Here is a 27911-nt window from a genome sequence, read left to right as displayed (position 1 = left end):
CCCGCTGAATTTAAGCATATTATTAAGCGGAGGAAAAGAAACTGACCAGGATTTCCTTAGTAGCGGCGAGCGAACAGGAAAGAGCCCAGCACCGAATCCCGCGGTTCCGCCGCAGGGAAATGTGGTGTTCGAAAGGATCCGCTTATCCCGAGGTGCCGCGTCGCGTCCAAGTCCATCTTGAATGGGGCCACTTACCCGTAGAGGGTGCCAGGCCCGTAGCGACCGGTGCGCGCCTCGGGAGAATCTCTCCTTAGAATCGGGTTGCTTGAGAGTGCAGCTCTAAGTGGGTGGTAAACTCCATCTAAGGCTAAATACGACCACGAGACCGATAGCGAACAAGTACCGTGAGGGAAAGTTGAAAAGAACTTTGAAAAGAGAGTTCAAGAGTACGTGAAACCGTTCAGGGGTAAACCTAAGAAACCCAAAAGATCGAACGGGGAAATTCATCGTCAGCGGCGCTGGCTTCGCGTCGGTCGGCGATGTCCCGCGGAGTCCGTGCAAATCGATCGTCGGAACTGGGTATAGGGGCGAAAGACTAATTGAACCATCTAGTAGCTGGTTTCCTCCGAAGTTTCCCTTAGGATAGCTGGCACTCGGCCGTTCCGCACGGAACGCGCGCGAGTCTCATCTGGTAAAGCGAATGATTAGAGGCCTTGGGGCCAAAACGACCTCAACCTATTCTCAAACTTTAAATGGGTGAGATCTCTGGCTTTCTTGAATTATGAAGCCACGAGCATCTTCGAATCAGAGTGCCAAGTGGGCCATTTTTGGTAAGCAGAACTGGCGTGGTGGGATGAACCAAACGCAGAGTTAAGGCGCCCAACTCGACGCTCATGGGACACCATGAAAGGCGTTGGTTGCTTAAGACAGCAGAACGGTGGCCATGGAAGTCGGAATCCGCTAAGGAGTGTGTAAAACTCACCTGCCGAAGCAACTAGCCTTGAAAATGGATGGCGCTGAAGCGTCGAGCCTATACTCTGCCGTCAGTGGCAAGTGGGGCGGCAACCGAAAGCGGGCGTTAGTCTTCTCTCGCGTCGTCACGAAGCCCTGACGAGTAGGAGTGTCGCGACGGTGAGCGCAGAAAAGTCTAGGCGCGAGCTTGCCTGGAGCCGCCGTCGGTGCAGATCTTGGTGGTAGTAGCAAATACTCCAGCGAGGCCCTGGAGGACTGACGTGGAGAAGGGTTTCGTGTGAACAGCCGTTGCACACGAGTCAGTTGATCCTAAGCCTAGGAGAAATCCTATGTCAATGACGGCGTACAATATACTCGAGTGTCGAGAAATAATAATAAATATTATACGAAAGACACACGCCCGTCGGGCAAAAGGGAATCCGGTTCCTATTCCGGAACCCGGCAGAGGAACCGCATACAATTCGGGCCCTTGAAAGAGTGTTCGTCGGGGTAACCCAAAATGACCTGGAGACGCCGTCGGGAGATCCGGGAAGAGTTTTCTTTTCTGTATAAGCATTCGAGTTTCTTGGAAACCTCTAGCAGGGAGATAGGGTTTGGAACGCGAAGAGCACCGCAGTTGCGGCGGTGTCCGGATCTTCCCCTCGGACCTTGAAAATCCAGGAGAGGGCCACGTGGAGGTGTCGCGCCGGTTCGTACCCATATCCGCAGCAGGTCTCCAAGGTAAAGAGCCTCTAGTCGATAGAATAATGTAGGTAAGGGAAGTCGGCAAATTGGATTCGTAACTTCGGAATAAGGATTGGCTCTGAGAAGCGGGGCTGACGTGCCGGGCCTGGGCGAGGTGAACGGTCGGCGTTCTCGCGCCGGTCCCGGGATCCGAGCTCGGTCCCGTGCCTTGGCCTCCCGCGGATCTTCCTTGCTGCGAGGCTTCCGTGGCGGCGCAAGCCGTCGTGGTCGTCCTCTTCGGCCGCCATTCAACGCTCAGCTCAGAACTGGCACGGACTAGGGGAATCCAACTGTCTAATTAAAACAAAGCATTGCGATGGCCCTCGCGGGTGTTGACGCAATGTGATTTCTGCCCAGTGCTCTGAATGTTAACGTGAAGAAATTCAAGCAAGCGCGGGTAAACGGCGGGAGTAACTATGACTCTCTTAAGGGAGCCGCCGATTTTGGTGGTTTCCATGCGCCAACCCCACCTCCTCGCGGTGAGAGTCGGGCAACGTCGGAACCAACCTCCCGGCGGCCAACGGGGCTCTGGCTTGGCGGAGCGGCAACGCTCCGTCCGGGTCCGTGGGGTTGCCAGCCCTTCGGGTCTGTTTACGGCAGGCACCACAAGAAGAGAAAAATATAATCTCCGGCGGCAGCCTCGGGCCGCCGGTCCTGTCGTCCCTTCGCCACCCTCTCCTGACCCCTCTCCAGGCTCTTCTCGTCGGCCGCCCGCTAGGCCACGACGCCGCCCAACACCCGCTGCCCCTGTCCCTGCTACCCCGCAAGCCCCGCAATTCCCATGCCCACACTGTGATCGTGCGTTCACCACGAAGACCGGACTCGGCCTCCATCGCCGATGTGCACACGAGGCCATCGTCAACGAGGAGGTTAACGTCGAGAGGGTTAACCGCCAATGGAGCGACGAAGAGAAGCGCATGATGACGAGGGAGGAGGCGCTTGCCGCGAATCGAGGCGTTAGGTTTATGAATCAACATCTGTTAACCGTCGTTCCGATTATGATCGATTATAATCGCCCGTTATGAAACATGAAAGCGTAGGCGAGTTAAAGAGATTGCGAGACACGGTGGCTGCATCGCTGGCCGCGCTGACGAATTTGAGTCGACCGGTTGCTCAGTGAGACGATATGCTTGTTTATTGCGTCTCACAAAAATTCTGTCAAAAAACGCGAAGCGAGTGGAACTTGAAGTGTTCCTCTATAACTTCAATTCCGGCGTACAAAGATATTCATGAATTTCTTACGACTCGAATCCGCGGATTGTCAGACTTCGCGGAAGTTTCAAGAGAAAGTGTTAATCAAAAGCCAAACAAGCCGCGTTCGTCAATGCATAACGTCTCCGCTGTCAAGTGCATATGCTGCTCAGGCAATCATTTCGTGATAAAGTGCGAGCCGTTTCGTCAAAAATCAGTTGAACAACAAAATGAGCTCGCTCGCAAAAATCGTGTATGCTTTAATTGCTTGCGCTCGGGGCATATTTCGCCGAATTGCCCGAGCCAACAGCGATGCAACCACTGCAGTCGGTCTCATCATTCTTTATTGCATTCCGAAAATTATCAATCGTCAGCTGTCAGAAAAGATTCGGAAGCTGCGAAACCAAGCGTGAAAACGAATGCGAAGTCCGACGCCTTGGACGGTTCCAATAACGCTGCCGTGACCAGCGTCCAGACAATCGAGCCGCCGGACTTTACGACTCCCGCGGTTCTCCTCGCAACCGCGTGGGTGAACATCCACACCGCTGAGGGCCGACGCTTTAAGGTTCGCGCGCTATTGGATCAGGGATCCAATTTTAGTTTTATATCGTAATCTTTCTGTCAAACCATACGGACCAGGCGACAAAGAACCGATTTACAAATCAAAGGATTCGGGGAAACCTACGCGGGTGCCGCAAAGTCGCGCGTGTCCTTGCGAATGACTCCGTGCGCGAAATCCGACCCGGTATTTCCAATCACAGTGTACGTGTTTCCGAAGATCACGTCGTACGCGGCTTCGCGAGTTCGACCTGTCGAATCGTGGCCTCACTTGAAGGGCCTTTCCCTCGCGGATCCGGATCCGTCGAGCAAACATCAAATTCACTTGCTTCTTGGAGCCGACGTTTATGGCTCACTTTTGATGCGCGACTTGAGGCAAGGTCCGCTCGGTACCCCCACAGCTCAACTAACCGCGCTCGGTTGGATTATTTCCGGTCCGACCAAAAATAAACGGAAGGCTTCAAAAGAAGCCGTTTTAAATTGCGTTCTCGGTCAAGAGATAGACACTCTTCTCCAGCGGTTCTGGGAAGATGAGGAGATCGCGCCTCAAATTCCCCTCACGGAGGAGGAAGAGATTTGTGAGCGACACTTCGTGCAGACGCATAGTCGGTTGTCCGACGGACGATACGTCGTTCGACTACCCTTTAAATGTGATCCTCCGATCGAAATCGGAGAGTCTCTTTCCATTGCGCGGTCGCTGTACAACCGCATGGAAAACAGATTGAGAAATCGATCGGAACTGTATTCGCAGTATAACGAATTTCTAGCGGAATACGAGTCCCTCGGACATATGACTAGCGTCGACGAGTCGGAAAAAACCGAGTATTTGCCCGTTTACATTCCGCACCACCCGTGATTCGGGAAGATAGTTGCACGACTAAATTACGGGTCGTTTTCAACGCGTCGCGCCGAACTAGGAATGGCACGTCGTTGAATGACTTTTTATTAATAGGGCCCAAATTACAGCAAGATCTACCTGCCGTGTTATCGCGATGGCGACGGTGGAGCTTCGTTTGTACGGCCGACATCGCCAAGATGTTTCGGCAAATTCAAATTCATGAGCAAGATTCAGACTACCAAAGAATTCTTTGGTGTCCTCAAGCGGAAGCGCCCGTTCGATATTTTCGCTTGTTAACGGTCACTTACGGTCTCGCTCCCGCTCCGTATCTCGCAATGCGAGTATTGAAACAGCTCGCCCTTGACGAGGGAGAAAAGTTCAAGGCCGCGGTTCCTATCCTAGGAGAGTCTATTTATGTAGACGACGCCCTGTTTGGCGCGGATGATATAAAATCTTTAAAAAATACTCGCGTTCAATTGATGCAGTTAATGGAAAAGGGGGGATTTCAATTAAGGAAATGGGCATCAAATTCGATCGAACTTCTCAAGGATTTGTCTGTTGACCAATCGGAAGTAACCGATCATCTAATCCTGACGGAAGATTCACTTAAAGTTCTCGGCCTGTCATGGATGCCTAACGAAGACGTGTTTCGCTTGAGAGATCGTGTCTAATTGCGCGATCAACAGATCTTTTGCTGTCGACATTTTTTTTTTTTTTTAGCAACGTCAGTAGTACAGACGGAAAGATTCGCGGACGCTTCCTCTATCGAACGCGACGCGTATGTCTCAAGTTTGACTTGAGACCATTGATTATGTCAGGCGCGTGAACGGCGCGGACGGCAAGAGTTCGCGGACGACCTTGTTGTTGAAACGCGACGAATTTGTCTCAAAAGAGACCACTGAGTATGTCGGGCGCGTGAACGGCGCCGACGGCACGAGTTCGCGAACGAACTGACTGTCGAACGCAACGAATTTGTCTCAAAAGAGACCACTGAGTATGTCGGGCGCGTGAACGGCGCCGACGGCACGAGTTCGCGAACGACCTGACTGTCGAACGCGACGAATTTGTCTCGAAAGAGACCACTAAGTATGTCGGGCGCGTGAACGGCGCCGACGGCACGAGTTCGCGAACGACCTGACTGTCGAACGCGACGAATTTGTCTCGAAAGAGACCACTAAGTTTCGTCTCACGAGTCGAATTGGGTTTTGACGACGTGAATCGGAGTCTACCCGTACACTTGTTTCTCTAAAGCGAACTCGACACTTGGTTCCTGTCTCTTCTTTTGCACACTCGTTTGTAAGACGATGTGCTTCTATTGTCCACCCGCGCTTTTTCACTGTCCGCGAGAGTCACACGAGAATCACTTTCTCCGTTTTACCTTATCGTCCTCGTTATCTTCACAATCCGGCTCGAAGGACCATTTTACTTCTGTGCGAGAACCTTCGATTTGTTTTAATTTTCCGCGCAGAGGCAAATTTATTTATTTATAAGTCGGCTCGTAGATACGAAGGAGACTGGATGCGGAGAAAATTGTAAAGGTGGAGAAATTCACTTTTGAGGCAAAGCAGTTTTATTCAAAACTCTCGCAGACAAGATTAAAACGCGGAAGTTCGCTCTAGAACAAGATAAATTCGCGCGATGCTCTTTTCGCTGATATACACGGAGACGTCTCTTCAGTTCAGACTCCTCGAGTAGACTCATTTTTGATCCTCGCGGAATTCGGCAGCTAAGGCTCATCCGATCGACGCGTGGCACACGTGCTGAAATCCTATTCGTGGACGATTGCCCCATCACGCTCCGAAACGCGAGACAAAGGCGAGTTTTTGTAGATTCCTCGCTCGCGGAATCGAAAACAACCGGAATAACATCTCGGCGTCGAATATTTTCAATTTCTACGATTGACCTTGCTTCGTCGCTCCGAAAATACATGACAATTTTAAACACAAGTTGACGCGCAATTAGCTGCGTTCTTCATCGACCTACGAGCCAAGTGATTCACCGTTCAGGGTAATCGTTCGAAATTTTTGCGTTCGCGAAGAAACGCGCTTCTCGTTCAACCATCGTGGTCTCTTCTCTTGGACGAGAGAGAGAAAGAATAATCGTGGTGGCTCTTCGATCAGGCTGTCCGCGGACGCGCGCGGACCGCCGCCTCCCGCCAGGGAAGGCTACGGCACAAAGGTAGAGTTGTGTGTTTCTCGATCGGAGCGTCTCTCCCGCAACGGGAGAGCCGGGGCGGAAGCTTTTTGAAGAAACCGTCGGACCGACACAGTTGACAGATAGTCGAAATATCATCGATCCTTCCTGTATTATACAGGGTGATTCAAAACAACCGTTTGTCTTTAAAATGTCGTATTCCTGACTCAATTTAAAGACGATTTTTCCTTTGCCAAAATTTTATCCGAAGCTTAGTTTTTGAAATATAAAAAGAAATAGTTAGCGAATTACAGCACGAGTACGGGCGGTAATCAGGAGCGGCGCACCACATTATCCGACGCGGGCGATTACGTGGGCGCTCGAAGCGATCAGCTGTTTGTTACACGCGGCGTTTTGTGTGTGTGTGTGTGTGTGTGCGCGTGTGTGTGTACGCGTATACACACACACACACACACTCTCTCTCTCTCTCTCTCACTGATTCTTACCTTGTAGAGATGTTTGATGTCCTTTGACGAATAATTGTTGCCTGACTGGATACAATCCGATATTGACACACTGTGACACACTGCATGATGAAATCATTTTTTTGTAATAAATTCTATTGACACTTTGACTCACGCACTTGATTAAAAATTATTGTAATAAATAACTGATTACAAATTACAACACATAATCACAATCTGAGAGAATTTTCTCTTAGAATTTGCCCTGAAAATTGTGGTAATCGTAGGATAATATTGTATGGAAAAAATTTTATTAGAATTCCTCTAATTAATATTTATCACATTCAAAATAATAATATCTATCACAATAAAATATGAAACATGTTTTATTAATTTTACTAAACCGTAAAGTAAAATTAATGAAATATATTTTATATTTTATTGTGATTGTTTTTCCTTTTATTTAATTTTAATAACAGTAATTTTATTGTATCATATCAGATTTGTACACTGTATCTGGTTCCGACGCTTCGGACCCTTTTGATAGACTATTGAATACGTGATTGAGGTTCGATTGTCGTTCTTCAAGAACAAAGAAAGACAGGATATCGCGGATCCGTTACAAGCATACCGCTATTATTATAGGATGTTGCTCGTCATAGCTGAGCGCGGAATTCGTCAACCGCCCGCCAAGACGGAGTAAAGAGTCCTCTCCTAGAAAAGGACTCAATTTGCTCAACGAGCTCGAATGCGGCATGGTGCCGTTATTCTTTAGTGAGCGCGTTTCCCGCTCGAAGAATCTCTGTTGCAGATAGCGCAACCAGAAGATTTCCGCCCTCCTAAACTCATCGGCGTTCAGAAGGGGGAAGAGTTGGGAGCGAGACGCGCTCTTTTCTTTTACACGAAGAATAAAGCGATTCATATAGGCAGTCACGCGGACAAGCTTGGTCCAAGTGGAGAACCTATATGGGAGTTTCCATTCCTCGGCCTCTTAAACATGGAACGTCACAGGCCGTCTTCTTTCCACCGACACTTGCTGATCGGTGGCAGTGTCGAGCGGAGCTGAGACATTCAGAATCGGCCACGCAGTCGATGGCTTCTGAAGCCATCGTGGACCGTTCCACCATAGCGGGTGAGTCACGAGCTCGGAGGCGGTCAAGCCGCGCAAGGCACAGTCCGCCGGATTATCTCGAGACGGAACGTGATTCCAACAAACAGAATCCAGACAGGTATGCACTTCGGATACGCGGTTAGCCACGTAGGTGCTCCATTTTGATGGATGTTGACGGAGCCACGCGAGAGCGATGGTCGAATCCGTCCATCCGTATATTGGAATCGGAGGTAATTTCAACGATGTCAAGGTCCACTTGATTAGCCGGCTGAGGAGGACGATAGCGTTCAGTTCCAAGCGCGGGATGCTTACGGTTTTGATCGGCGCGACCTTTGTTTTAGCAGCGAGCAGAGTGATTTGAAACTTCGTTGGCGAAGGAAGCACTCGAATATAAACGACCGCCGCGTAAGCGCGGTTTGAAGCGTCGGCAAACTCGTGGATTTTGAACGCGAGGTTATTGGAATGTCGACCGGTCCAACGCGGTATTCGGACGCGGTTTAATGATTCTAAATCGTTGGTGTAGCTCTCCCAACGATCGCGCAACTACTCTGGAAGAGGGGAGTCCCAATCACATTTGAGAAGCCATAACTCTTGTAGCAAGATTTTCGCGGTTACAACAACCGGAGCAGCCCATCCTATGGTCAGGCTTTGTGCACGTTCTTTGCAAGCAGAAGCCAAAAGTCTCTTAAGGTCCGTTCCTCGCTGAGCCTAATCCGTAAGCAAGAGAGTAAACCACTTTGAGTTGACAACTCTTTGGTTCGACTAAGTGACACATGCTTCATGCAATAGTCGATGCCGCCGAATGGCGCATCCCGTAAGCCTACGAATGAAAAGGCGCGGGATTGTGCCCCTTATTGAACTTGGCGGTATGATGTCGAGCGAGGGCCCTAGTTCATAGAGCGATGGTTCATCGGCCCGGCCGACGAATGTGCGCCATAGTTGAAACATCGGAGGATCTCAGATTTTAGAGCTTTAGCAAATCACCAAGTTCAAGAATATGCCGACGCCGCGAAAATTACGGGAGTCTGCATGCACTTTAACGATCATAATATTTAAACGAAGACATGCTGATTGTCCACGTGAAGTACGGCTGAAGAGCAAGCCCTCGTAAAACGTGTGATAGAAATGACCGGCTGACCGGAGCAATTCCAGTCCTTATAGACGGGAATTAACTCCGAACTCGTTGTATGCCTGATCAGGCAAGCCGTAGCTATTCCCGTTTTATATAAGAGGGCTCTGCACTCAACTGTCACCGTTTATGGGAATATCTCTCGTAGCGTCATCGAAACCAAGCGTCCTGGGGTACATAGAGTTGAAATACGACTCTCCCTTTTCCCGTTGACAAGTCGCCAGATTATCTATCTTCCCAGAATCTCTGGAGAAGTGCTTTGTTACAACACGCTTTAATCTCGATCATTGAAGTATACCTACATTTTTGGCCGGAAAGACAACGAGAGTCGAATGGCTTCGGATTTTCATAAAATTCATAGATTGACTTCAGAAGACTGAACAGAACCGAAACATAATTGAAGTTCTTGATGAGCTAATCGCAAAGAAGACTGTAAATAGTCAAGCATCAAGTTAAAAGGTAATGAAGTTATCTTGAAAATAGAACCAAGGAAAGTGTGTTACACGTATAACAGGTCCGCATTCGCAGACCCGTTGTTTTTGCCAACATTAAGGGAAATCGTCTTTGCTTAGGTACGCCCGTGAGACGATCTTAAAAAAAGGGGGTCCCAAAAAAACCTTTAAAGGGTCCCCTTTTTATAATGGTTCAGAAACTTTGGGGTGTTCCCGAAAATATTTTCGGGGCGGGGACGTATTTTTTATTTTTCCCAAAGGGGGTTTTTCCCAAAAAATTTACCCAATAATTTAAAATTTTTTATTTGGGCNAAACAAAGTGATAAATATAAGGCCAACTTATCGAGCTGAATATTCGAGTGTTCAGTCAACTACCATTTATTACATGTATAAATTATAAAACTACAGTCATTATATTATTTAAAACTAACGCAAATTAACGCAAATACAATTCATTCTAATAAACGTTTCGACCGCACGCGGTCTTCTTCAGTATAATTATTGAAAATAAATTCTTACAATTCACATGATATCGAACTTTAATTATAGTTATTCAGAATCGAGAATTTTTGAGCAATTAACGCGTGTTCAATCCGTCCTGTCCAACAATGTTCGCCTCGATATGATCTCTGATTTTGTTCAGATCTCGGATGATTTCATCGTTAATATGCGAGAAACTTAACCCGTACCGTAGGCGCTGCCGAATTATAAGAAATTACCGATCAACGTATGTCCAAATTATAATATATATCCCCTACAATTGGTTAGTATGCTTACCTATCATCGTTCTTCTTGACAATTTTGCTACTTATTAACAGTTATTAAGGATGACACTTAAACAACAACAATACAGAAACGACAGCTCATTTTAAACTCTACTTGATCGGAGAGCGTGCGTGTTATATATGATCTAATATCTATGTTTACCTCGTTAATTGTCCTATTTGTCCTATTATATTTATTGTTCGCTAATATATCCAAAATATCAAAATACGACTCGCCTAAGAACTCAGTATCTTTGTTTAAATTTAGTCCATTTTTTTTGTTCCTTGATATGTAGCATCTCAGAAATGAGTCTTTTATAATAATTATTTTCGTTGTCCATGATCTTAACATTTGTCCCAATTAAAAGTATGATGTTCATTTATTAGGTGTCAGAAATTACTGAATGTTTCGTTGAGTCCAACCTAATATTATTTTTATGTTCTTTTATTCGCGTCGGCAATTGCCTCTTTGTTTGGCCTACATAAGATGCATTACAATTATTGCAACTGATCTTATAAACCACATTCGAATTGCATGGATGTTTAGTTTTATCTTTCTGTGCTTTAATAATATTATCCAGTTTGTTGAGACATCTATACCCTACCATACAATTTTTATTTTTCACCGAGGAAACAATCATTTCTGAGACCCTATCTATATACGGAATGACAAAGAATTTTTTATTAACCGAGTCATTTCTTATACTTTTTGTTCTTTCTATGTTGGCCTGTCTCTCTAAAATGCTCCCCTTAGATATGATGTGTTCTATCCGATGATTAATTTTGTTAAAAATCAGATCAAGAGGGTAACCATTGCTTCTGAGTATATTAATAATTAACTCCAAATTTTATTAAAAAATAGTGGATGTGATAGCAATAGACATCTGTCTACAAGGTTATATATTATTCCAATTTTGTGGCATAATGGGTGGTTTGAATAAAATGATAACGTCCTTCCTGAGAAGGTTTCTTTTTGATACCAGTCTATATAATAGTTGTTATTAATAATTTTAAGTGATAAATCTAAGAAATTCAAGCTATGATTAACCTCTTGTTCGACCGTGAATTTAAGTCTTTCATGATAGTTGTTGAAATTGATTCACAATCTGAGTCATATTAGTCCTAGAGGTTGGCCACTATTATGTCATCCACATAACGAAAATAAACAAACATTCCAAATTCAACGCTTTGAGAACTGTATCCTCAAGATCTTGCCTAACCAGGTCTGCAATAATTGGTGATAACGGTGACCCCATAGGGGTCCCAACGTCTGTTTATAAATTATGTCATCAAATGTAAAATATGTAGAAGTCAATATGAATTTTATCCCCCCCAAAAATTCGTTTTTCGGTATTTTAGTATTTATTCCAATGTGATCCCATCTATCGTTAATACCGTCAATCGCAAGATCCAGAGGAACGTTCGAAACAAAGACACCACATCCAAGGAAAACATCCTATCATTCTCATCAATCTTTTTACCAGACAATATGCTGTACAAATCAAAACTATTATTAATATGACTTTTCGCTTTGGGTAGGCTAGTTCGTAAGGTGTTTTTGTAAAAACGAAGCCAGCGAGTATAGAGCCGTATCAACCGATGAAACTATGATTCTAACCGGATAGTTTTCCTTATGGATTTTAGGTAATCCATACGCTTTTGGAAGGAGAGAATCACTACAACGTAATTTATAATATTCGTTTTTTGAAATATAATCTTCCTTAAGCCATCTCTTCAACAAACCATTCAAATCGTTCTCTATTTTTTTGCACGGATTTTTTTTGACAATAGTGTAGTGTTGACATCTTTTAAAACGTTTTTCATTTTGTTAATATAATAAGATCTATCCATCGCGACCGTAGCATTACCTTGTCCGCGCGTGTGAATAGAACATTCGATTGTCTTTACAAATTTTTTTAAATCTCTGTGTGCACCAAGTAATTTTTGTTGACTTACGTCATTTTTATCCTTCGTGTTAAGAAGTTGTGCAAATTTTGGAACCGCGATATTTCTGATCGTTGTGAGATTATTAATATTATTTCGTTTGCTATTACTCTCTATGTCCTTGATAAATTCATGTATCGCTGTTTTTTTACTAATATTCGGAAGACAAAATTTATCACCCATTTGCAACAGATTAGATACGTTAGGCGGAATGTCTGTGTTGGATAGATTAACAAACCATTTTTTATTAGTATTTTCCAAAGGGTTAATTGTATCATTGAGAAATTTATTGGCTTCAATGTGTATATTGATCTCCTTGGCATCATTAGTGATTGCCCTGAGAGAATTTTGTGATATTTTCGTCGGTTGTGAAGTTTCAACATATCTAAGGGGAAAAGCATTTTAGAGCAGACCAGGCCAAACATTCAGAAAGAACAAAAAGTATAAAGAAAATGACTCGCGTTAATAAAAAATTTTTGATCATTCCGTATATAGATAGGGTCTCAGAAATGATTGTTTCCTCGGTGTGAAAAATAAAATTGGATGGTAGGGTATAGATGTCTCACAAACTGGATAATATTATTAAAGCACAGAAAGATAAACTAAACAGCCATGGCATTCGAATGTGGTTATAAGATCAGTGTCAAATCAATTGTAAGGCCATCTTATGTAGGCCAAACAAAAGAGGCAAAGGTTGCAGACGATGCGAATATAGAAGAACATAAAAATATATTAGGTTGGACTCAACGAAACACTTCAGTAATTTCTGAACACATCATGAAATGAACATCATACTTTAATGGGACAATGTTAAGATCATGGACAACGAAAAATAATTATTATAAAAGACTCATTTCTGAGAGGCTACATATCAAGGAACAAAAAAATGGACTAAATTTAAACAAAGATACTGAGTTACTTAGCGAGTCGTATTTTGATATTTTGGATATATTAGCGAACAATAAATAATAATAGGACAAATAGGACATTAACGAGTAAAACATAGATATTAGATCATATATAAACACGCACGCTCTCCGATTCAAGTAGGGTTAAAATGAGCTGTTCTTTCTTATTGTTGTTTGTTAAGTGTCATCCTTAATAACTGTTAATAAGTAGCAAAATTGTAAGAAGAACGATGATAGGTAAGCATACTACCAATTGTAGGGGATATATATTATAATTGGACAACGTTGATCGGTAATTCTTATTAATCAGCAGCGCCTACGGTACGGGTTAATTTCTCGCATATTAACGATGAAATCATCCGAGAATCTGAACAAAATCAGATGATACATATCGAGGCGAACATGTTGGACAGGACGGAGTTGAAACACGCGTTAATTGCTCAAAAACTCCGAGTTCTGATATAACTATAATTAAATTTCGATAATCATGTGAATTGGTAGAATTTATTTTCAATACTTATACTGAAGAAGACCGCGTGCGGTCGAAACGTTTATAGAATGATTGTAATTTGCGTTAATTTGCGTTAGTTTTAATATAATATAATGACTGTAGTTTTATAATTTATACATGTAATAAATGGTAGTTGACTGAACATCTCGAATATTCAGCTCGATAAGTTGGCCTTATATTTATCACTTAAAATTTTATTATAGTAAACTCTACCTGAAATTAACTGAAGAATGTAATTATGTTAGACTTTTAACTCCAAAACGTTTAGTTTTCAAAAAACCTATTTTTTTCAATCGCTTATAACTCGAAAATTATTGACTTCTCAACATTTTTGCTAAGGAAAAATCGTCTCCAAATTGGCCAGAGAATCCGCCCTTAATCATTGGTCCGTTAGTTACCGGACACCTTGTATATATTATATAAAAGTGTATAGCACGTCAGAAGCTTGTGAGCTTACAGCGATAAGTAAAAACAATTGCGTATTTATTTCATTGCGTTTATCTGTTTAAACGCGCTTTAATTTTTCCAACGTTTTTGCCTGTTTATATTTTAAAGGTCCTCTCTTCTAAAAATCTTGTTTTAAAGATCCTCTCCGCGAGCAAAATTCGAAAACATAAATTATTTAATATTTTTACTTTATTATTTGTAAATCCTCGGTAATTTCAAAATTTTTCTATTTGCAAATTATTAATTTTCTATTGCAAATTAATTTTATCACAGACTTTACTCTTACTCCCATTGCACTTTCGTTTGCGGTTTTCAGTATACGATTTTTTATCGTAGTTACTGCAAATTATTATTGTGAATTATACTTGTGCAGTGATTTGAAGAATTTACAATTTCGTTGAAATTGTTGATTTTTCAAAAAAATTACGAGATTCGCGGAAATTGCGTGCTTTCTTGGCATTTTCCGTTCGCGGCAGGCGGTTTATTTTTGATTGTTGCAAGTGTTTTTGTTTTTTTTTATTAAAATAGATAATAATAATGTGAAATAAATCACGATATTTGACAGATATGTGCATATATATAGAAATTGTAATAATAATAATATTATATCATAAAATTGTAAATTGTTTCAATTTTTTATAGACTGCGATAAAAGATTTTACATTTGGATAAGAAACTGCGGTAAGTAAAAATATAAAATTCTTGAAAACGTACCAAAAATATTTGATAACGTAAAAAGGTGAACTTTGAAAAATAAGGAACTTAAAAATTGCACTAATAAATGGGCTATATGTGAGCCGTGCGCGGATGTAAGGTGTGTTATATCGAAATTTAATTAATAGAATTGAGAATTAATCCCAATTTTAAGTCTTACAAATGTCCAAGCTAATTTTTTGTACCTCGTGTACATTTTTGAAAGTTATATCGAAAAATTAAATTTCAATATGCGTCTTACATCTCACATTTCGCATACGGCTCACATATAGCCTATTTATCTCTTATACTTTATTTCAACCCTTATAGAAATTTATTACTAGTAACGCCAATTTATCACTTATTTCGAGTAATTAATCACTTTTATTTCGAATACTTAAATTACTGTATATTATAGTATTTTAAATACTCGAAATAAGTGATTAATTGGCGTAGTGATAAATTTCTACAAGAGAATAAGGAGCCTTTAAATTCTTAATGTAAAAAATTTCAAGTAATTTTCTTTAATAAAATTTAATTAAAAAATTTAATTAAAAAATTTTTGAACACTGTGTTAAATCACATTTAAAATCGTGATTATTTCAATAAAAAAACATTTTATGTGTAAAAATATATTTTTTATATTTAATAAATTTTATATATATGTATATATATGCATATGTAAAATATTCTCTCTCTCTCTCTCTCTCTCTCTCTCTCTCTCTCTCACACACACACAACGGGGGCCAAATCTCTCAAATTGGTCTCATGATCAATTAGCCTGGATTCGCACCAGGGGCAAAGTCTGTTGGTAATGTCAAACAAATTTAGCCTGGACTTGCACCAGGGGCAAAGTCTTTTGGTCGAGTCTACGAAATTTAGCACGGACTCGAACCAGGGGCAAAGTCTTTTGGTTCAAGTCTACGAAATTTAGCACGGACTCGAACCAGTGGCAAAGTGTGTCGGTAAGGGGCAAAGTCTATCGCACGAAGATGGCGGTCTCTTCTTTAGGCAGGCCTTTGGCGATCTGTCTATTAATCTGTGCTCTTATACTCTATACTCCTGCTGCTATTGAGTACGTTTACACGGCACCTTTAATCAAATTTAATAACATTCGTAGTTGTAAGACTGGCCAATCACAGCCGTTCCATTCTTCAGGGGAATGGCTGTAATTGGCCAGTTTTACAATTACGAATGTTATTAAACCCGATTAAGGGTGCCGTGTAAATGTACTCATTTGATGCTTTCCATTTAAGAACACAAGTCGACACAAGCGTAATTCTATCTTTGTTCTACATTCTATAAGAATAAAGATAGAATGATGCTTGTGTCGACTTGTGTTGCTAAATGAAAAGCATCAATTGTAGACCTCGCTTTAGAGTTACTACACCTATTGTAGACCCGGCCTTAATCAGTGTCCCAACCCTGGGGATTGATTGTGTAACTTTTTCTAAAGTAAAAACGTGAAAAGTGAAAAATTTCCACCAATCACGCATTGATTTTAAAATGAAATCGATGTGTGATTGAAAGAAATTTTTCACTTTTCACATTTTCACTTTAGAAAAAATTACACAATCGACCCCCTGGGTACTTGGTACTTATTACGGTTCTTTGGGTGAGTTTGCTCACGAGGTAAAAATCACAAAAGTGAGAGATTCACTAGGTTGTCTACGCTTCTTATGGTCAAAATCTAGTGAATCTCTCATTTTTGTGATTTTTATCTCGTGAGCAAACTCACCCAAATAACCGTAATAGGTACCCTTATTACGGTTCTTTGGGTGAGTTTGCTCACGAGGTGAAAATCACAAAAATGAGAGATTCACTAGGTTGTCTACGCTTCTATTGGTCAAAATCTAGTGAATCTCTCACTTTTGTGATTTTTACCTCGTGAGCAAACTCACCCAAAGAACCGTAATAAGTACCCTGGATACCTATTACGGTTCTTTGGGTGAGTTTGCTCACGAAGTAAAAATCACAAAAGTGAGAGATTCACTAGATTTCGACCAATAGGAGCGTAGAAAATCTAGTAAATCCTTTTGTGATTTTTACTTCGTGAGCAAACTCACTCAAAGAACCGTAATAGGTACCCTGATGTAAACTAAGCCTAATATTTTATAAATCTAAAGTCCCTAAAAAACATTAGGAACTCCTAGTCTTGACGACCGGCGTTTGTTCAATTGATTTAGTTTGTGCAATCTAATGGCCACAATGACGAAAGGTACAGTGAATATATTTTCCTTTAAAATTTAAATCAATTATATATGAATATAAAATTGTTCACGAAATAATTACACAACCAAATAATGATAAGCGTAAGAAATATACATATATATTTTTTTCGAAAGTAAAATTATAAAACATTTATATCTTGACAATACATTATAATTTTCCATAATCTTATTTAATTTTTTCGTATAATTATTATAATGATTTTTGTACAATTATTTTAGAAGAGAATTTGGAAAAGAATAAGTCAGTGGAACGTAATGACAGCGATAAAAAAGCGGTGTCCGATTCAGGACCTGATCCATCAGCTCCGATTACCAGGAAGGGAGTCTTGACATCCTTTTTGACTGGCAAACCCATGGAAATACCTGAACAAGACATTGTAATAAACTTTCGATTTATTTCTATTAAACATATTTATGACATTTATAAATTTTTTATATTTTTATTTTATATATAATTTATAAATAAATATATATATATATTTATAAATTCATATTTATAGACATTAATAAACTATATTTATATTTTATATATAATTTTTTAATTTTTCTTATAGCTTGGCAAATGTAGGTTTGTTTCTGAGTTTGAGAAGCTGAATCGTATTGGCGAAGGTACTTATGGAATTGTATATCGGGCAAGAGATACAAAGAATGACAAGGTTGTTGCGCTGAAGAAAGTAAGGATGGAGCATGAGAAGGACGGTTTACCAGTGAGTGGTCTTAGGGAGATATCAGTCTTGCTGTCGTGTCGACACGAGAATATTGTTCATTTGAGAGAGGTGGTGGTGGGTAGAAGTTTGGAGAGCATATTCTTGGCGATGGAGTACTGTGAGCAGGATCTAGCCAGTTTACTGGATAACATGCAAGCGCCATTTTCGGAGAGCCAGGTTAAATGCATAGTGCTGCAAGTGCTGAAGGGTCTTCGTTACTTGCATCATAATTTCATCGTTCACAGAGACCTGAAGGTCTCTAATCTCCTCATGACCGATAAAGGTTGCGTAAAAATTGCTGATTTTGGACTGGCCAGGTGGTTCGGTCTACCATTGAAACCAATGACTCCTAGAGTGGTAACGTTGTGGTATAGAGCACCGGAATTGCTGTTGCAAGCCAAGACACAGACCACTTCTGTCGATATGTGGGCAGCTGGATGTATATTGGGTGAGAAATTTAACGATAAGACATTTGATATCATTACATTGTTTGTAAATGTAAATGCTGTGAATATATATACTGTGTTGTATCGTTGATTTTGTTAGGAGAGCTATTGGGACACAGGCCATTGTTACCAGGTAGAACAGAAATTGCACAATTGGAATTGATCGTCGATCTGTTGGGTACACCCAGTGAAGCTATTTGGCCGGAATTTAACTCGTTACCGGCACTACAGAATTTCACACTCAAACAACAGCCATACAATAACTTGAAGCAAAGATTTCCTTGGTTGAGCGCTGCTGGTCTTAGATTATTAAATTTCTTATTTATGTACGACCCCAAAAAAAGAGCAACCGCTGAAGAATGTTTGCAAAGCAGTTACTTTAAAGAAGCTCCTTTACGTTAGTGTTTATACATTTATATTTAAATACATTTTTATTAATCCTTTAGAGTTATCTTCCTAAAACAAAGCTTATATAATCGAGCTATTTAACTCAATTTAAATATTTAAAAAATTTTAATTTAAATATTTAAATAATTTCAATTCAAATATTTAAATAATTTCAATTTTTTATTACAGCTTGTGATCCAAAACTCATGCCTACTTTTCCGCAACATAGAAATATGAAAAAAGCAGCTGCTCAGAAAGAGAATCGTGAACAAGAATCTACTGTCACTGATCAAACTAATAATCTACCAGCGATTTCGGATCTTGTACGTTCGTCGATATATATATATATATATATATATATATATATATATATATATATATATATATATATAAAATATTTAAACTTAATTTAAATAGTACATTAACTAACAAGTGCGGGGGATCGTAAATCGGCCGAGAGTGCGAAAGTTTGACGCACGAGACGAAGCCGAGTGTGACAATCCGCACGATCGGCCGATTTATGACCCGCACATGTTAGCTACCATATTTTGTGTGACCGGTGCGTGGAAAGGAAGCTCTTCCTAAAATTCCATCATGTGCGTAAAGGGTGACTTTTCGCGCGCCGGTTGCACAAAATATTTTGCAGCTACATGTACATGAATATATATATATATATATATATATATATATATATATATATATATATATATATATATATATATAGGGTGTCCAATTTTAATCGACTATCCCCCAAAATTTTTTATTTTTTATTGACCAACAAAATATTTCAAACAAATGTTTTTTTATTTAAAGGAGAGAAAATGATTACTTACTTTTTTCTGAAGGACGCTTTTCAAGGTCATTGTTTTTTTTAACTTTTTTTTGGAACTATAATTTTTTATATAAATTAATTCTTTGTTATTTTTGGCATAAAAAGTTACAAAGGTAAGATGGCTCGAAAATGAATAATTGATATTTTATTTTTAAGTTTGACACTAATTGCACAAATTATAAAATATCTCGTAAAATATTCATGTTTCAACGATCTTACTACAATACTTTCATGCATAAAGTAATAAAAAAAATCAGTTGGTGTAAAGAAAAACACATAGTCGTTTGTAAAAAAAAATATGTAATTTGCAATTGATAGCTAACTAACATATTTTTTCTTACAAACGTGTTTTCTTTGCACCGATTAAAATGTCGTTGATTAAAATTGGACCCTGTGTGTACATATATATATATATATATATATAAAACAAATTTTAAAACATATTGATATATATATATACGAGGGCAGTCCGATAAGTACTTAGCCTCATCGCCCGATGGTGCCAGTATCGCAAGAGAGTTTTACTATCGTGTAGTACATTCTCGTAGACAGCTACTGTCAAAATTTCAGCCGAATCGGACTCGTAGTTTTGTTTTGACTGCGTGTGGAAGCGGGCGTGTCCGCGGATTTTAGAAAAATGGAAAAAGAGCAATATCGGTCGGTGATTCGATTCTTGTTTTTGGAAGGGAAATCGCGCAGCGAAATCAAAGATGTCGAAATGAAGAATCTTTGATTTCGCTGCACGATTTCCCTTCCAAAAACAAGAGTCGAATCACCGACCGATATTGCTCTTTTTCCATTTTTCTAAAATCCGCGGACACGCCCGCTTCCACACGCGGTCAAAGCAAAACTACGAGTCCGATTCAGCTGAAATTTTATATATATATTAGAATACGATTGCTTAAATATAATAATAATATATAATTGATCAACTTTAAATCTTTATATCTGAAAAATCATAGCTTAGAATAAAAAATAGCAAATAATTATTTTACTTAATTTTTTGAGAATTTTTCTACTGTAATTTGATTCGCGAATTTCAGAACATACAAATTTTAATCTATATATTTATGTATATTTATTTATTTGTTTCAGCTTGGATCCTTAGTGAAGAAAAGACGTGTCGAGTGAAGAAGTTTTTAAGTTTACTTGAAAGAATTAATTTCGATATTCTTTGAAATATATATTTTGTCAATATTTCTTGAAATAACAATTACAATAACATCGTAATTAGTACATTGTAATGTAAATTTATTGACAGTATATATATTTTTTGTATAGATATATACAAAATATTTGATAATAATGTTAAGACCTTTATTTGAAAAAATAATCTATAAGCAACAAATTAATTAGTTGCATTAATTATGTGTGTTTATACAAAGGATGCTGATTCCGTGAGTAAAAAATAAAACTTTTTATTAAATTCTATATTTTTTTATTCTATATTTGACCAAATATAGAATATCCCATACATTCAAATCATTATGTTACATCTATATCTTCAAAATTGATGGATATTTTTTAAATAATTTATATATATCTCAATAATTTGTATTTTACAATAATTATATGACTTTCTATAGAAATGTAAATGAATTTATTATAATAAAAATTATATAAGAACGCTACAAGTGCTCGTAGTTTTCCTTATGTTGACCAAGGGGATCGTATTTACCAAGGAGATTAACCCAATCCTCGGATCGTTTTGTTTTCAAATGTTTTATCACTTTTTGTGTTATAGTCTTTTGATTATCATCGCACTTGCTGCAGTTGGTCGATAGAGCATCTGGTAAAATTTCTAAAAAAAATAAAATATTCGTCAATTATTATTACACATTATAATTAATAACATACTATAATTTGAAAATTTAAACTATATTCCGAGATATATATACTTTATGAATACTGTGCCTATATTAAATGAATGTGAAAAAAATATAAATATATTTTATATGAACAATATAAATAAATATTAATATTTAGTATAAATATATTTTTATATAAAATAAAATTTATATTATTTTTTTTTTATAAAATTAAATATATTTTATAAAAATAATATATAATTATACATATATTAATATATGAACAATATAAATATGAAACAATATTTATGTGAATATAAGTATTGCTTTAATATCGTCTATTTTAAGAAAAAATATGAAGAAGTAACTTAAACAACTCCGGATACACGTAATTGCTCGAGAAAGTGCACAGTTAATTATGTAATAGAGAGAGGGGGAAGAAAGAAAGTATGTATATTGAATACTGTAATATTGCAGTCACAATTATACTTTGTATATACTTATTGAATTAATGTATTCTTTAAGAATTTACAAATTAGAAAATGCTGAGTAAATTGAATAATTTTTAAAATTGAAAAAAATAAGAATAAAAATATTTTTATATAATATACCTTATTTAAAATGATGATTTTGATGAAACTTTATGTAAGGAGATAAATAGATGATGAATTTAGAAATTTTTTTAAATTGCGATCAAAAAATGATTTTTTTAAGGATGAAATCATGTAAAGAATTTTTGCTTTTCTCGACATATCTCAAAAAAATATTCGATACCAAAAAATGTTTTATACAAAAATTTCATAAGAACATCTCTATTTAATAAAATATTGAAACACGTTTTTCAAAGATTAAAAAATTTTTTTTAATTAGCTTCTTAAAATGTTATATATTAATACAAATGTAGACATTAAATAATATATCCTCTACTTACTTTTTAATTCACGACCTTCGGCAGTGCAGGGTCCCTTGTCCAGGAGGCATCGGATGTAACTAGTGAGGACACGATTATTTTGAAGAATTTTATCCACCTCTGTGTCATCGAATTTCCTGGCGTATTTATTCTCATCAGCGGCGATAACCAGAGTTATCAACGAGGCCGCAAACAAGATCAAAATGTATTTCTTCATTGTCGTACGAAGAGATTTTTAAGTACGAGATACACCACACAATTAATTTCGTTTTCGATTGACAAGAGGCCGCAGACAGAAGTTAAAAAGCGTCAATCGCTGACAGTCTAGCTTTTATATAGCCGAACGGAGAACGGAGGGGTATATAAATATATACCTGCCATGCAACTTAATTGAATATATTTACATTAAATTACATGGGACAATAAATTCCAAATATTTGCTTCGTATAATTTAAAAGCAATTCAGATAAAATTATAATATATCCACAAAAAATTCATGCTACATCTTTGGATTCTTTAATTTTCTATGAATAATATCACTCGATCTTATATAAATTTCATAATTTAAAAAAATATATTTAAAAGTATAAAATTAATTTAAATTGTATAAAAAGTTATAATAATTTAAATTATACAATATATATAATTTTTATAATAATAATTATAATTAAAATATAATTATAAAAAATATAAAAAATATAAAAATATAATTATAAAATTATAATTTATATTTTATTATAATAATTATGATTTATATTTATAATTATAATTATAAATGTTCATATTTTGAACAAAATTGATATAAAATATTATAATTAATTTTTGCTTTCAATATTAAAATGCTAATTAAAAAATCTTATAGAATATAATAGTGTATGAATGACACAAACTATTGAATCGTGTGACGCACATAAAGAGAAAGTAGTTCGATGAACTGCTATCGATGATTCATCGATAAAAACTCACAGGGTCTTATACTTTTTAAACGATCATATTTTATTTTTTCATGATAGAAAGATTCGAGTCTGAGATGTGTAATTCAATAGACAAAAATTTTTCGAAGGTAAGAGTATCTCTTTCTCTTCACGAAGAAATCTTTATATATGTGTATATATATATATATTTATAATTAACTTTACAAAAACAAAAAATCAAAAATTCAACTATATAAAAACAATATACATAAATACTAATTTCTCTTTAGATTTAATTTTTCTAATAATGTTTCAAACTCTTAATTAATATATATGCATGCATTTGAAGAAATAAAAGTGTATGAATTAAACTATATATATTTTTAAAAATTAATTTTTATTTACATTGAAAATGGCTAGACAAAAAACTAAAGTAAGGATACAATATATATATATATATATATAGGAGGTAAAAAATTTATAGTTTCTTTAGTTTATAAAAAATTTTTCTTCATAAATCAAGAAAAGTGTCACGATAAAAAATATTTTTGAAGAAACATAAATAGGTTACTCAAGTTTTTGCTATTTTTTTCATTAAAATGAATCGATTAAGTGTACATTCTTCTGATCGTGCGCCATTCCGTGGGATATCGCGATTGTAGAAATTGTATCAACTTTAATAGATTCAATTTCTGCTGCGAAGTGCAACGGCCACAATTGTTCCTGAGTACAACGGGTAGTATACCTGTATAAAAAAAGAAAAATATATAATTTTAAATGAAAAAGATGACATATTTTCGGCACCTCCTTTCTTTCATATAGGAAAGCATGTAGAAAAATTTTATAGTATTAATTTAATATTTTAAAATGTATTATATAATATTCTGTCCCAGAGAGCAAATATACGTCATTTTGTCGTCGATGATGTCATTAGACGTCATTTTACCGTTTAATGATGTCAGTTTGCTACTTAGGGTGTTGTTATTTTAAATTTAAATTTAAAAGTTAATGATTCTAAATTTAATAATTATTATTATATGAAGTAATCTTTATAAAATTGACACCTAAAATAAATGCTAACAATTATAATATATTAATGAAAATTATTTTACCACAATTAAAATATATTGTACAGAGTGTATAAAAATTATTGGTCGCCACTTCGTCAGCTAATTCTCCTGTTGCATGTTCGGCAAAGATCATCCCCAACATGGGCCCGCAAAATTTGTCAAAATTTTTTATTGCGTGAAAAAAATCTACTCATTGAGAGAATCAAAAGTCTCAAAGGAACCATAGGTCACAAACGTGTCCTTATATGTAAAAAAATCATGTAGTTGAGAATAATTAGGATATGTGATTTTGTCACGAATATTGATCAGAGAAGCTCAATAAATTGAACGTCACAAAGGTAACCCATAATTTTTCTGACATTTCTTTAATTTAACATTCTGGGTTATCTTGTGACGTTCAATTTATTGAGCTTCTTTTATCAATATTTACAACAAAATCACATATCCTAATTATTTTCAACTTCATGATTTTTTTCACATATAAGGACACGTTTGCAACCTATATGGTTCCTTTGAGACTTTTGATCCTCTCAATGAGTAGTTTTTCGCGCAATCAAAAATTTTGATAAATTTTGCAGTGTCATGTTGGGGGTGATCTTTATCGGACATAAACAGGAGAATTAGCTGACGAAATAGTGACTAATAATTTTTATACACCCTATACACACACACACACACACATACACACACATATATATTGTATATTGCTGAATACATTTAGAAATTAATTTTATAATTATAAATAAAAAGTAAATAAGAAAAAAAGCATGATATAAGTAAGATATATAGTATATTATATAGAGTAAGTAATATATAGATATAGATATTAATTATATATATATATATATATATATATATATATATATATATTATTATATTATATTATATATATATATTTATAATTATATATATATTTATATATTAATATATAAGAGAATATAAAAAAAAATAAAATATAGAATATAATTCTCTTACTTTTTAATTGTTTTCCAAATCCATCGCATTCCGCTGTCTGCAATAAGCACCTAAGTTCCTTCTCGATTAAATGTTTATCACTTAAATACGCCGAAAGATCTTGCGTTTGGCAAAAAGCGACAAGTCCCGAGCTAACGAGAATTATAATAATAATTCGATTGTTCATTTTTAATTATTAACTCCAGAAAATATGTGTGAAACTGTTATTTGATGGAATATAACAGATACACTCTTGTTGTTGAACTTCTTATAACAGAATAGGCAATCCCAAGCAAAGTACACATGTTATTATATTTCATCGTGACCTTTGATCCTCTTACAACCGTGAAAACACATCATTATAAGTTTCAAAATTATTTGATCACTTTTACATATATTTAAATATAGACTTCGTCTTTTCCAATTTTACTACCAGTATTGACAATAATGTTACACAAATTGGAATTTTACTTTTAAAAATTTATAATAAATATATATACATACAATGTACATAAATGTACACAATGGACAATAAAAAAAAATTATTAGAAATAAAAATTATATATATAAGGATTATTTTAAAATAAGGAAACACAAATATTGAATTAATGCATTAAAGAATAGAAATAATGAATGAAAATGACAAAATATATATTAAATATAAGGACTTGCGTTCTTAATTACTAGCTTATTAGCCCTTATTAGACTTTTATACCCGAATTTGTACTTTTAGACTAGTTTTTTCGATTTTATTATTTTAAAATAATTCCTATTCCCAATATTTAATACTTATTCCTAATATTTTCTCTATTGTACACAGAGCCTAATAACATGGTGAATCATATCTACATTTCATATATATATAATTCTTTCTTTTCCCTATTCTTATAGTTTGAATTTTTATATTATGTGATAGATTTAATACGATTTTTGGGGGGGGGGGGGTGGGGGGTGGGGGGGGGTGGGGGGGGGTGTGGGGGGTGGGGAGGGGGTGGGGGGGGGGGGGGGGGTAGGGGTGGGGGGGGGGGTGGGAGGGGGGGGGGGGGGGGGGGGGGTGAAAAAAAACAAAAAAAAAAAAAAAAAAAAAAAAAAAATGTTTTTTTTTGGGGGGTGAAAGAAGGATAGAAGGAAGAGCTCTATTACTGAGTTATTAAACAATGCCTTTTTTTGGCAGAACAGGGCTTTAAGGGGGCCAACGCGCAGTGACAGGGAAGAGCGCGAGCTGGTAGGGTCAAGGTTAAATGGAATAAGGAGGTTTCTTCCAGAAAATGTTTTTTTCTGAAACCAATCAAACAAAATGGTATTGTTAATTAATTTCAATGATACATCTAAGAAATTTAAACAACGGTTATCCTCGTATTCCAATGTGAATTTGAGTCTGTCATGGTATTTGTTAAAAGAATCCACAATCAAATCAACATTCTCCTCAGGAACTGTCATAATGATATCATCAACGTATCTACAATAAAATGGGATGTCGATATTAATCAAGTCAAGAACAGAATTTTCCAAATCTTCCATTATTAAATCAGCTATTATGGGCGATAATGTCAATTTATTTAATTTTCACAATCTGTATATGTGAACAAAACACCTTTAGTTTAGAAAATTAATTAATAATATATTTAGTAAAAATGGATTAATTACATAATAGAATAAAAAAATTAACAAAATAAAAATGGAAAATAAAATAACTAACTTTTAATATATTTTTTTCATTATATTTAATGATCTTATTCTCTTTCGTTAGATATACCTTTTTATTAGGTTTCTATTTATACATTAAATTATTTATATTGTTTGTATTATAAAAATAGATTAAAAATGTTAATAAAATCCAAAGCGTAGACTCGACCAAGAGAGAGAGGATAATGTTCAAAATTGAGACATCTTTAAAAAGACTTTATGACAGTTTTAAGACACCATATAATCCCTTTTTAAAAAAAGCGTGTTATTGAATTGTTGTCGCTTTACCGCGATATTAATTAACTGTGCCGATTTTTGTTGTATATACTCATAGCATCGAGCAGTTGTCATCACGAGGTTTAAGAATTTGACAATTGTTCAAATATAAAATTATATACAAAATAAAATTATTAACAATAGTATGTGATATTTAAAATATAGTACACGATAAAGACATCTTAAAAACATCTTATGTTCCGATTTTAAATGTTTCAATTTTGAAGTTGTCAGGGAGAGTTATGTTTAAAAAAATTATTATTAGAAAATATGTTTTATCAAAGAATATAAACGAGTATAGAAGCACGGGTTTCGATACCCCGAGCTATCTATAGCATCTATAGCATTTCAGTACAGTATACGTGACGTAAACTATAGCAAAGTACTCCAGCTCGTGCGACTCGCGGGGTACCGAAAAACGTGCTTCTATACTCGACTATATTTTCTGATTTTATTAAATTTAATTACATATACTAAAAGCTTCGATAATGATAATATAACAAAATATATAGTAAAAGGCATCAAGTGCCAGCAAAGAAGTTAACAATAAGCCGCAAATAAAATATTTATTATATATTATAATTAAGTATCAAGATCATTACAATTTAAAATAATCGTTGTTTCAACATTGTTACCCCTTATTTGGACCATCTTTAATATAAAGAATAGAAATATAAATAAATTAATTAAAAATATACAGTAATCATATTAAACGTAGCCGATGTCGAAAATTTAAAAAACGTGAAAACGTATATTTACTGCAAAATAACGAATTTGATCAATTTTCCTTAAATTCTGCACAACATTGAAACAACACTTTAGCTCGGAATCGTAAAAACGTAAATTTACTATACAACTAAATAACGAATTTTGTTGAATTTTTCTTAAATTCAGGACAAAACTGAGAAAATG

The 27911-nt window shown here is 36.5% G+C and overlaps 5 protein-coding genes and 1 pseudogene across 5 annotated transcripts; 4 read left to right on the top strand and 2 right to left on the bottom strand.

The window, feature by feature from the left end:
- On the top strand, positions 1 to 1649 carry LOC146721517 (large subunit ribosomal RNA; annotated as a pseudogene).
- Positions 1650 to 3544: 1895 nt separating this feature from the next.
- LOC146721516 (uncharacterized) lies at positions 3545 to 4240 on the top strand. The gene has a single exon (XM_085486657.1). The coding sequence runs from the start codon at positions 3545 to 3547 to the stop codon at positions 4238 to 4240; it is 696 nt and encodes a 231-aa protein (XP_085342783.1).
- A 179-nt stretch (positions 4241 to 4419) lies between these two features.
- Positions 4420 to 4893, top strand: LOC146721515 (uncharacterized). Its single transcript, XM_085486659.1, has one exon. The coding sequence runs from the start codon at positions 4420 to 4422 to the stop codon at positions 4891 to 4893; it is 474 nt and encodes a 157-aa protein (XP_085342785.1).
- A 12019-nt stretch (positions 4894 to 16912) lies between these two features.
- On the top strand, positions 16913 to 20807 carry Cdc10 (cyclin-dependent kinase 10). Its single transcript, XM_029302499.2, has 6 exons — positions 16913 to 16996; positions 17229 to 17386; positions 17564 to 18164; positions 18263 to 18559; positions 18739 to 18872; positions 20477 to 20807. Exons 1-6 carry the CDS (start codon positions 16978 to 16980, stop codon positions 20510 to 20512), a joined length of 1245 nt encoding a protein of 414 aa, XP_029158332.1. The 5' UTR covers positions 16913 to 16977; the 3' UTR covers positions 20513 to 20807.
- Positions 20784 to 22639, bottom strand: CSP6 (chemosensory protein 6). Its single transcript, XM_029302500.2, has 2 exons — positions 22121 to 22639; positions 20784 to 21182 (listed from the first exon to the last, which is right to left on the bottom strand). The coding sequence occupies exons 1-2, from the start codon at positions 22314 to 22316 to the stop codon at positions 21010 to 21012; spliced, it is 369 nt and encodes a 122-aa protein (XP_029158333.1). The 5' UTR covers positions 22317 to 22639; the 3' UTR covers positions 20784 to 21009.
- A 752-nt stretch (positions 22640 to 23391) lies between these two features.
- On the bottom strand, positions 23392 to 25963 carry LOC114930641 (ejaculatory bulb-specific protein 3). Its single transcript, XM_029302494.2, has 2 exons — positions 25059 to 25963; positions 23392 to 23758 (listed from the first exon to the last, which is right to left on the bottom strand). The coding sequence occupies exons 1-2, from the start codon at positions 25222 to 25224 to the stop codon at positions 23622 to 23624; spliced, it is 303 nt and encodes a 100-aa protein (XP_029158327.1). The 5' UTR covers positions 25225 to 25963; the 3' UTR covers positions 23392 to 23621.
- Positions 25964 to 27911: the final 1948 nt, after the last annotated feature.

The sequence above is a fragment of the Nylanderia fulva genome, unplaced genomic scaffold (genome assembly GCF_048542155.1).
Source record: "Nylanderia fulva isolate GAGA-0341 unplaced genomic scaffold, ASM4854215v1 Scaffold460, whole genome shotgun sequence".
In the NCBI taxonomy this organism is placed as follows: Eukaryota; Metazoa; Arthropoda; class Insecta; order Hymenoptera; family Formicidae; genus Nylanderia; species Nylanderia fulva.
This window is presented reverse-complemented; position numbering and strand designations above follow the sequence as displayed.